Source organism: Mchenga conophoros, linkage group LG4, assembly GCF_057382185.1.
Source record: "Mchenga conophoros isolate Kocher_MC1m ecotype Shallow Benthic linkage group LG4, M_conophoros_male_GT1.1, whole genome shotgun sequence".
NCBI lineage: Eukaryota > Metazoa > Chordata > Actinopteri > Cichliformes > Cichlidae > Mchenga > Mchenga conophoros.
In genome coordinates, this window is record NC_140529.1 from 6647417 (window position 1) to 6659292 (window position 11876).

An 11876-nucleotide genomic window follows, 5' to 3' on the forward strand; every position below is an offset into this window, starting at 1 on the left:
TACTGTCTGTCCGTCCTTTGTAGTGTTGTTCAGATATTATTCTGAGTGTATCACTGCACACTAGTTACATCATTTCAACTATGAAACAGAGAATTAGAGATTTATGAGAAACTATTATTGCATTTTATTTTATAGCAGATGGTTTTGTGAATAAGCATCTAATATAATCAATGTTAAGGTTCAGTGTTGGGAAGGTTACTTTTAAAATGTATTCCATTACAGAATACAGAATACATGCCCCAAAATGTATTCTGTAACGTATTCCGTTACGTTACTCAATGACAGTAACGTATTCTGAATACTTTGGATTACTTAATATATTATCATGCTTTTTACAACAACGTGAATGTACTATTGCTGTGTGATTTATTACTGTTACTGAAGGTCCGCGACTCCGAACTGTAGTAAAGGGACCTCTGACTAATACGGCGGGGTCCCTGTCGGCTCATAGCCGAAAAATAGCTTTACTTTGTTGTGTGGGTCAACTTTTCTTGCGAGAGACAGAGAGAGGCGTTGAAAGGCTGCTCCAACGGAACTTATTGTTTTCGGAGGAAAACACGAACACGGTGTACAGTCGAGTCTTAATAGCTTACTTACAACTGGGCTCGTCAGGCACTCTTCTTGGCTGCAGTGGTTATTATTATATTTACATGCTTCCAGCTCCCGTTTTTCGTCAATGACAACTCGTACCTTTCCACTCCCCTTTTTCTCCCTCCTCGCGCTCACAGACCCATAACGTGTATGGCAGTCCATTCTCCCTGCAGCACGGACTACACTGCCCATGATGCTACATTCTTTAGAGCTATGCTTGTAGCATTCTGCCTGTTAGCTTAGCACAACAACAACAACAACGAAAAGGCGCTCTCTCACCCAGGAAACACACAGTCGCAGAGAGAGAGAGCGTCGCCCTGTAACCATGGCAACCGTAACGCTGCCGCCTGGAACAACAGAACGTAGCTGTCAAACCAAACCCAAACAGTCCTGACCCGCGACAACATGAAACAGGAAAGTACCGCAGTGTAATCCATTTATTTCAACAAAGTAACTGTATTCTGAATACCACCTTTTTAAACGGTAACTGTAACGGAATACAGTTACTCATATTTTGTATTCTAAATACGTAACGGCGGCACATGTATTCCGTTACTCCCCAACACTGTTAAGGTTGCATCTGGGTGTCTTTTACTTCACACTTTGAAGAAATCCACCTCAAGTGGGGCTTTGTGGCCCAGCTTCAGAGACAGTGACTGTCTAGGAATTAGGGCTGTGTGGTGATAGGATTAAAAGCAGATTAGACAAGATTATTCCCATTCAGGTTGTTTAGGGAGTGTGGGAATTTAGTTAATGTGTTTTTCCCTTTTCCATCAGTGTGCAAATAAAGCCGGTGTGATCAGCTTTATGTCTGTGGTTAAAGTCCGTCAAACTTTAGGTACCATGGTAGACTTTTAGCATTAGAGCAGAACTAAAACTACAGGGCCAGTCCCATGGTGGGGTTTTTTCCACTACAAATGATTGAAAAATGGGAAGCAAGTAACTTCCTTACAAATATCTTTAAATGGCAATGAGCAAGCTCCACCTGCACCAGTGTAAGGACTGACCATGAACGCACTGGAAACTGCAAAGTTGCCTAATTGCCATCGTTCTGGGACACAAAAGAATGTTGTCAGAAAGCTCCTTACAGAGTGGAAGAACAGAAGTCTGCTATTCTTTCCAGCTATCTCCCGTTTAACGACTGAAAACAATTGAAAATGTGATTTCTGTCAGGAGGGCACTCTGCCCTTCTATGTAATTATATAGAGAGACTAAAGGAGAAGCAGCAGCAAGACCCACCACAGAAAACAACAGGCAGTCAACTCCATTATTTACAGTGCATGCAGAAAGTAAGTATTCCTGTTACTTGTTCCACATTTTGCCATGTTATGTACACCCTGTTTTCCCTGATCGTCTGTTAGATGTTTCTACAACTTGATTGGAGTCCACCTGTGGTAAAGTCAGTTGATTAAACATGATCTGAAAAGATCACAAACCAAGCCATGAAGTCCAAGGAATTATCTGAGACAAGATCGTATTGAGGCACAGATTTAGGGAAGGGTACAGAAAAATTTCAGAAGCATTGAAAGTCCCAATGAGCAAAGTGGCCTCGTCATCCATAAATAGAAAAAGTTTGGAACCACCAGGACTCTCCCTAGAGCTGGCCATTCGGCCAATCTGAGCGATCAGGGTAGAAGGGCCTTAGAGATGACCAAGAACCCAATGGTCGTTCAGCGTGACCACAGAGCTCCAGGATTGCTCTGTGGAGAGAGGAGGACCTTTCAGAAGGCCAACCATTTCTGCAGCACTCCATCAATAAGGCCTGTTTGGTAGAGTGGCCAGATGGAAGCCACTCCTCAGTGAAAGGCACATGACAGCCCGCCTGGAGGTTGACAAAAGACACCTCCAAGACAACGAGAAAATGCTCTCGTCTAATGAAACAAAGATTGAACTGTTTGGCCTGAACGCCAAGCATTGTGTTCGAGGAAACCCGGCGCCGCTCATCACCAATAGCATCCCCACAGTGAAGCATGGTGGTGGAAGCATCATGCTGTTGGGATGTTTTTGGCAGCAGGCAGAAAAAGATAAATGCAGCAATGTACAGAGACATCCTCGATGATAACCTGCTCCAGAGTCTCTGAACCTCAGACTTTCAACAGGACAATGACCCTGAGCACATAGCTTAGATAACAAAGGGGGGCTTTGGGACTACTATGTGAATGTCCTTGAGTGGCCCAATCAGAGTACAGACTTGAAGCTGACTGAAGATCTGTGGAGGGATCTGAAAATAGCTGTGCAGTGATCAGTGATACTCCCCATTTAATCTGATGGAGTTAGAGACACTCTGCAAAAGAAAATGCCCCAAAATGTGCTTAAACGAAGTACTGAACAAAGGCTGTGAATACTTATGTACATATTTTAGCTTTTTGTTTTTAATAATTTGCTAAATTAATCTGTAAAAAAGATAAAATGTGGAACATTTGAAGCACTAAATAATTTACACTAAAACTGTACAAGCAATACAAAAGAGCCAGGTGGAGTGGGGTTGCAAAGTGGCATGCAGAAGCATACAGCAACTATAATCCTGAGGTTGACTTCGTAGACGGTCAGAACCACCACACCTGAGATTTAACATCAAGTAATGTTATTAATGTTTTTTTTAAACCTACCAAACCATAAAATTAAAAAAGAGAAGACAAATCAATCCTGCTATTATTGGCTGATTTGTACTCGTGAGTGGAGCAATTTCATTGCGTGATGTAGCAACAGTGACTTAGTTTCCAACATAGTGTCGCATTAATGTGAAAAAAAAATCATTGTTGTTTTGTTTTGAAACATGTTTCAGGGAAAAAGAAATTGTGTTCTTTCATAAGACCACAAAAGATAAAAAAAATCCTCACTTGTTGGTTCATATATGAATATATTTTCAGTGTAAAGATTGTGGTGGGAATACAACCTGAAATCTAACAAAACCAGTGTCGAATGACAAACATCACATCTTTTCTCTTAAACAGATTTTAGACGATGGTAACAATATTCGTTTTTCACCTGAGCTCATGAGCAGCACCGCCTGCATCAGCGCCACCTCCGAGTCATCCAGATTAAATTGTGCTAGACTCTTGCCCAGATCAAAGATGGCGTCCGACACCACGCCCAGCCCGCCGTTCTTCAGCTGCTCGCGTTTCACAGCCATCTCGCCGTTTAGAGTAAGAGTCTCGCTGTCGGGATCGTAGCGCACAGCAGCACGCAGTGACATGATCTCCATGCAGCAGCCTTTCAGCAGGATTATCTGGTCCTCACAAGGCAGCTGGGAAACAAGATTTGAGCTTGTCAGGAAATGAGACAATGCTGAACTTCAATCAGAAAAGTCTGTCCTGGAAGTCAACAGTTGTGTTTGTTTTCTAAACTATTGAGACATTGATGATATAATAGTAACTAAAAGCTAGCTAGCAACATTAAGCAATTTGTTACAAAAATAAAGTTACACCAACTGCAATGATCTTTTCAGTTTTTATTTACATTGACACAGTGTCCCGACTCTTTCACAATAACAAACAGAAACACACAGTGAAATGGATTAGGACTGCTTTTCCTCCACCCCATTATAAGAGTTGAAGGGTTATAATATTCTAGTCACAACAAGTCCTTTGCCTTTATGTAACCAGGAAGCCCCTACAATATACATGATGAGTGCACTCAGTTAGGTGGGAAGACATGCGATGGCACTTGCTCACAGATCGTTTGCACAGAGAGCAAAGCAATATCAGTAAGTGGTGAGTCACCACTTAATACAGAGAGAGAGGGAGACAGCGGTGGGGGTGTGGGGTGGATTAGTCGGTGTAATCCCAGCTGACACGCAGCAGGACAAAAGCTTCAGATGGAGGAAGTTCCCAATCAAAAGACCCAGCTTAGGTTAACGAGCTTGTTAGTGTTTTAACGGCGAGCTACGCCCACAGTCTGCCTTTAAACATTACCGTGAAACCAGAGTATGCACACGTGTAGTTTAGATAACAATGTTAAATCATTTATAGCCGTCTAAATTCAAAGTGGAAATCAGAATTTAAAGAAATGACAATAAAGAAACTCACAGTGTTAATTTCAGTAAAAGTGGAAGCTCGAGAGAGCGACACATTTTTAAAGCCGCTGGATTGAATTGTTCTTGTCTTTGAAGTAGACGGGCTATATTTAGGTACTGTGTGAGCTGACATTTTGGGAAAAGATATAAAAGACTGAAATGGGGGTTTGGAAACCTTTCCTGGGGCACAGAGTAAGAAATCAGACTGCTGCTGATGTTTCTCTTAAAACTTGTCTCTTACTGAATGCAGCATAAACTTAAACAATACTATCGCAGATTTTTAGAAGCCTCTTCAGTTAAATGTTGCACATTATTTACTGAGGTTCTTTAATCTGTACTGCTAACTGATCTTGTTACCCGACTTTCATGTTAAGAGTAATTTCTGTTGATGACAGCTGGGGTCACCCAAAAGTTCATGATATCCAAGCCAGAAGGCAACACACTGGGCCAGCTGAAGGAAAGTTAAGTTGAAGAGTTGCCATTGTGACACATTGGAGGAGATCCAGCATATAATGCAAAGGCACAACTGCAAGGGACAGAACGGGACTTCCAGGCAGTGATCTAGAAATAGCAGCAGAAGTGGAAGCAGTCCAGAGCTGCACGAGAACATGACCTTCACGGTAAAATGATTTTGATGGCAGGCAACAGTTTGATGGCACAGGTTGCCTGGTGGGAAGCGACCTGTCGGCAAACAAACGCAAACACGTTGCAGTCAATCGGAGGCAGGCTGTGCTGATGACTGCAACTCGTCTGCATCTCTTTTCAATAAGAGATTTGACTCAGCTGGTTGTATTCTGCTTATATTCCTACATAAAAGCAATACTGATAAGAGTCTATGTGATTTACTGTTAAATTGCAGTCTTGCAGCAAATATGTCACAATTTAAAGAGAAATATCTGATTTCTTTCTTTGATGAGGTTCTGTCTGGACTGGAATGTACGCCACTAATGTGAAATTTTGTGTAATTGAAACTTTTGTGTATATAAACAGCAACAGTTTTGCGATTATCCCAACTCTGTCATCACGAACAGATTGCATGCTAACTTAATCCTGTTCAGCTGCAAACTGATAGCAGACGAAATCCATCTTACAGCTAATGTTTCATATTAAAGATATCCACATAAAAAGCAGATTTGTTTTATTGTACTATAAATCTAGTCCTGTGTAAGCGGGATGTGAAGAAAAGTTCGAGTCTGTCTGGAGCACACACACAGCATCCAAGGCAGAGGATCCTGACTTGTGAAGTTATCACTGCATAAAAGCCGAGAGTGATCGGAAAGTTGGAAAACTGACGTGATGTGCAAGCAGAATCAAAGACTGAAGATAAATACAAAACAAAGAGTGATGTAAAGCCCCACGCATACCACATACCTCTGAAAACATGGGCAGTTTCTTGGCAAAGTCGACGACGCGAGTGATGGCAGGGGTCATTATCTTGGTGAACTCGCTGAAGACTTCCAGATCCACCTTATCTCCGTCTGAAGTGGGCATCATAGGACCCTGGCCAATATCATCGGGCTAGAAAGGAGACATTGTTCAACTATTAAATACCACAAGAAATATCTGCTGAATGAGGCGCTTAACGCCCGGCCTGTGGGTTGATTCTCTTTGCAGAGGAGGCGTATCAAAGAAGCTCAAGGAAAAATGGAGTCGGTTTAGGAGATTACAGCTTTAGAAGAACACGATGTAATATAAATGTAAATGCAGCATATACAATGTTACGTTATGATGTTACAAAACGGAAACAAATATTTAAAACTGCATGTTTCTGGTCTTTGATGCCAACTGTTCAGCGGTGTGTGCAAGATGCAAATCACATCACAGTCGTTGCATTGTTTTAGTTTAAGCACATGAATGTTCGCTCTTTTGTAATATGAGCACAATGCCTAAGAAATTATTTCCAGTTGCTGGCGAACGCTACATAAATAAAAGTGAGCTGAATCGAACTGTAACCTGAAGACTGTTAAAAACTTTAAAGCCGTCTTTACCTTCATGGAACTGTTGCCTGGTAACAAACATCTGACCTTTGCGTCAAGGTAACCTTTTGAGGTTTAAAGCACGTGCGCCTGCACGTTACACTGATCACATGGGACGCCACAGAGCAAGCTGGCCATGATGAAAAGGAGAGCTCTCAAAACGGCTTCTTTTGAAATGAAAAGAAGTCGCCTTCTTTTATGTTGATGTTTGATATCTGAAGTGGAACTGACTTTCAAGGCGCTGTTGAATTCTGGAATAACGAGCTACATGAAAGAAGGAAGGAGCTGTTGCGAGGACCAAACAGCAGCCCGATTCAAATGCCCAGATCTGTGTTATGTAATTTTTTTTGCAGTTTCTGCTGCGTTTTCATAATCTAAGATGATGCTTTATACTTTTTCCATCTCTGTTGCTGTATAATTTACATTTTTGCTTTCTATAATCTTCATATTTGTTATCTCTAAAGCACCTTGGGTGTGCAGGCAGTCATTATTGGACCGTTTGGAAGTTTTTTTTCCTGCACGGGATCCTTCTCGGTCACATTGAATAGATCTGTGTGTAATAAATACATTTTTGCATGACGCAAAAGAGCGATTGTTGGCAATTAAGGTGCAAACGGCACCTCGGTTTCCTCCACGGGCTGTGTGCCACAGCCACGGCTGACACAGACGAACAGCGTGATGTAAAACTCTGCAAAGCTTTACATCACTTTTTACAGCAGTGTCATGTTCAGTTCTCTGAAAAGATTTCTATTCTAGTTTATGCAACAGTGCTCAGCCTAAAGGCGATGTCCACTCAACTAAAAGCCTACCAGGAATTTGCGCTTCTGTTTCCAGCTGGAGCCCTGGGCGTTGGTGTGCCGGTGGGCTTCGGTCACCATCCTGATCAGCTCCCACTCTGCGGTGTCTGGCTCTGGCCTCGTCTGTAGCATCCGCATCATTTCCTCTTTCTTCCTCTTCTCGCGATTCTCCTCGATCAGACGGCGCTTGGCCACGCGCTTTGAGTCATCCAACACCACTATCAGACAGGGACAGGGGCAGGAAGGACACAGTAACATGGAATTGTTCTTTTTTCTGTGGGAGATGAAAGCCTGCCAGTTTAGTCAAAAATAGGCACAGTGAACATGCATTATTGGACCGAGGAGCTCTGATACGTTTGTCTACAGCTGAGCTGGAAACCTTTCCAATGCAGTAGCTGTTGATCGTAGGTTTTACACTGAAAGGACTTTGCTAATAGGCTAATTATGCACTACGCCTGGATGACTCTTTCACCGAGTGCCTATAATCACAGCTCTCTTCCAACATGAGTACTCTGTGCACATTCAGAGTCAGTAATAATCAATCCCTTCCTGTAAGGACACGGGCTAAATCAGTTTTAGCAAACGTGTTCCAAACATGACAACAGAAGCGGAGAATAATCACAAATAGATGTTACTTCTGTTGCATAACACTTTGTAGTAAAATCCTATATATGCTGCTGTATAAAGGCACAAACAGCTTGCATACAAGGTTGCACAGATGATATCCTGGTTACGCACTCAGTGCTAATAAAAGCACCTACTTTTGTGTACACTGCCATCCTCGTGCTTGCAAGGAGCTCTGGTGACACTGAGTGTGTTTATCAGACGTGACTGAAGTCTCCTCCTCTGCTAATCCACTGCAGTAAATGGCTTACAAATTTAAAGCACTAATGCTGCTAAAGCAAATACTAAAACAAACATAAAGTAAATATGCTACAAATATTCTGAATGTGTGTGCGAGGTTTTTTTTAAACATCCTGGGAAAAACAAACCCTTCCCTAGATCCACACAAGCAGATGCACTTGCAAAGATGCTGATGAGCATGTGAGAGTTCCCCATTATTCATCACTCTAACTAGTTAGACTGCAACGTTGTGCAGAAATCTGTGTGAACACCCAGTAACACGTTTTTTGCAAATTTTGAAAGGGTGTACTGTTCATCTCAAATTAGAGTCCAGTACAAAGTTTTTATGTGAGAACAAAAGGCTCAGGCTACCCACGCATGCACGGGTTTCACGCTTCGATGCTCTTGCCTCTCACTTACTTTGAATGGGGCTGTGGATCCATCGTTCTGTTTTGTTTGTGATGAATATTTCCCTCTCTGTGCTTGAGGATAAGGATGACTGATTGTTGTAGTTGTATGCGAACAACGCTAGATGCCGATAGCTAGCTTAGCTCATGCTAATCAAAGCTCCGTTAGCTTGTTTTATGAAGGATTTTTACAGATGCTATAGATGATTATGCCAGCACAGCTTCAGGCACAGCTACTGCCAAACACTGTAACAATGTGCACTGCTCACGTGGGCCGAAAAAGATAAAGCCAACACAAAAGTAGCAAAAACTACTGCATAGCTTCACTTTACATAAAAATGACACAGTGCATGATTTCTTTCTTCTTCTTCTGTTTTTTTAATCAATCCATCTGGATGCTGAGATTGGTGCAGGGGTTTGACAGGTGTCACAAATCAGGGAGCTAACTCTAGCCTCTGAACTGGACCTCTTCACCCTGTTTGTGCTCCTGCTGTCTTTTGGAACATTTTAGTGGAATTAACTGAGCAACAATTTGACTCTCTGTGAGGTAACACAGCGAACATTTTGATTTTGATGAGTAAAATTGTAGTATTTTTATCACTTTATTACTCAGCACTGGTTAGCAGCTATCAGCACTTGTACATTTGATGAATGCCCGTAGCTAAGCACACTTGCAGGCATTATCAGATTAACAACTAATCACCTTCTCTTCTAAATAGAGTAACTTCTGGCTCTAAAAGTCCAACACAGCAGATAAAACTGAGAAGTTACAATCAACTAGCACCGTAACTGCCAGACACAATCTATTTTACTTTTTTACTTCTATGTGAAATATTTATTTTTACTTTTCTGTTGTGCTTTCTAGTGTGAGTTACTTTCTCTGCACAGCACCTTCAATCTGCCTTTGTGTAAGAAGGCTGCTTTTTAAATAAATGAACCTCGGTGAACTAAAAATCATTACCTTTTCTCTAAAATCTATGACGAGCTTAAAAACAAACAAAAAAAAAACTCACAGTCCATGGCCATGCCCACAGAGATGCATTTCTTAAAGCGGCACAGCTGGCACTGGTTGCGCGTGATCTTGTCGATGATGCAGCAACCTTCATATTTACAGGAGTAGGACGGATGGAGATTCTTCTGGATGGTCCGACGGAAAAAACCCTGAGGAGAAGGAAAGGGGAACAGGTGTCTTCCTGTTAAAAGGGAGTTTTTTCTTCCCACTTTCACCAAAGTGCTTGCTCATAGGGAGTCAATATGATTGTTGGGTTTTTCTCTGCATGTATTATTGTAGTTTCTACCTTACAGCATAAAGCGCCTTAAGGTGACTGTTGCTGTTATTGGGGCTGTATAAATAAAAATGAATTGAACTGTTGTGAAAATTAAATCCACCAATTAAATGTTCTTGTGTTCTGATTACAATAAAACAAGTTCATTAAATGAGTCACATCACAAGGCATGTTGGTGACTGTGAGCCAAGATCCTGCTTGCCAAAAATCGTGAAGTAATGAACTGATGGCATGACTGAACATCTCTCGCAAGCTTTACACGAGACGGTTCGATTGGAATAACACAGCAGACGTGGTTTACAAAGACCTGGTTTGAACCAAAAGTGGAGCGAGGTAGGAAGTGTTACTCTGTTATTTGAAAGTTAAGTGAATACGAAACAAGTGTTTCTGCCTGAGGAAACACATTTAAATTTAAATGTTGCTTCCCTGTGAGTGTGTTATATTGAGAATAACTGCAGCCAGTTTGAGGGGCTGCTGCCAGTCCTCAGATAATAGATCAGTTCTCAGCACCTCTGTGCCAGCCATCAAGGAGTCTGCTGGCAACTCACTAATGTACAGTATGGCACATATCACTGTATTTGACACAGGAGATTGATCAATCAATCAATCAATCAATCAATCAAAGCTTTATTCGTCACATGCAGGTTGCCCTGCAGTGAAATAGGACCCCCCCCCCCGACCTTACACATATAGCACAAACATTACATGGGGATACAGGTCAGAGATTGGTAGAATCAGAAAAAAACATTGAAATGTACACTACACTGGGGAAAGTACAAGAGGAAAAAAAGAGACCCCTACTCATGCTATGCTTCCATGGTAGGACAGCATGAGAACAGGAAACAAAAAAACTCCTCTGCACAAGAAGCACATAAATGTCCACAGCACAACATTGTGAAGACATGACAAGCCACAGGGGTGGGTGGGGGTTGAGGAGTAATCCGAAGCGAACACAGCAGCCACCCTGCACAGCGCTACCATTCCAGCGCGGCACACAGACCCGCCGTGCTGCCCCTTCAGGAAACAAGCATCGAAGGCGTTTGGAAGGGAGGGGGGATGAGTGCTTCCTTTAGTGATTTTTCCCCTGAATGTCAAACTGCTAAACACCTGGATTCTAAACATCATAAAAGGCTGTTTTTCTGTAGCCCACAAATCAAAAGGGAGAAATAAAGACGCTATCAGACGTGTCAGACATGAGGCCCGATCACAGAATGGAAGGAACCAATCTTTCCACTCTTTGGCTGTGCTTTGTAAAATTGCAGTGCACAGGGGGATGGGGCTTTTTACTCTTGTTTTGTGCTGAGAAACTCATTTTTTTAAACAACATTTAGAGTATTTAAGGTGGAACTGTTAATTTCCTGTGTGTGAATCCTTGTTTTACAGCCTTCTTACTATCAAAGAGCCGGCTGCTTTGAGTGAATGTGAAACTGCACTTATTTTTCTAAACACGTGTCAGATTGCTCATCTGCTCATGTGGAAAGGGTTTATAAATATGAGCATTTTCAAAAACCACTTGTTTACATTAGAAGAAAACTTGGCGTAGCTTATGAGGCAGTGGTGTTACTGGTCCATTCTACTTCACATCAAACTCAACTTTAATTGGTTTTATGAACTGAGACCAGTCTGACAGCACTGATGTGAACTGTAGTGACAGATTTTCAGTCAAACTCACCTACTGTGTATATTAGGACACCAAATGCGTTTTCATCTTGGGCTGCAATCAGTCCCAAACAAAGTTGTCATTCTTACTCATGCTGGGAGTACAGCAACTGTGGTACCAAACAGACTAAATAAAGACTAAAGTGATTTCCTTTAAATAATAAAAACTGAATATTTTTAAACCAGTCATGCTGCCCAGTCACATGAGGATCGTTAACAACCTAAATTGTGTAGGATGGATTGTGGCGTGATCAGAAAGTAACAAAGAGGCTATTGCTACTGAAATTGCATGAATGCTTGTT

At 41.8% G+C, this 11876-nt stretch overlaps 1 protein-coding gene across 6 annotated transcripts in view; it reads right to left on the minus strand.

Annotated features, from left to right (window-relative positions):
* The window catches only part of LOC146575417 (thyroid hormone receptor alpha), a 116506-nt gene that overhangs the window by 10345 nt on the left and 94285 nt on the right, over positions 1-11876 (minus strand). For all 6 annotated transcript variants that reach the window (XM_085270121.1, XM_085270122.1, XM_085270120.1 and 3 more), the window contains 4 exons: positions 9643-9790; positions 7392-7597; positions 5978-6124; positions 3580-3838 (listed from right to left, as the gene is read on the minus strand). In XM_085270121.1, the coding sequence (XP_085126247.1) occupies positions 3580-3838; positions 5978-6124; positions 7392-7597; positions 9643-9790 (760 nt within the window). The remainder of the gene's footprint in view (positions 1-3579; positions 3839-5977; positions 6125-7391; positions 7598-9642; positions 9791-11876) is intronic.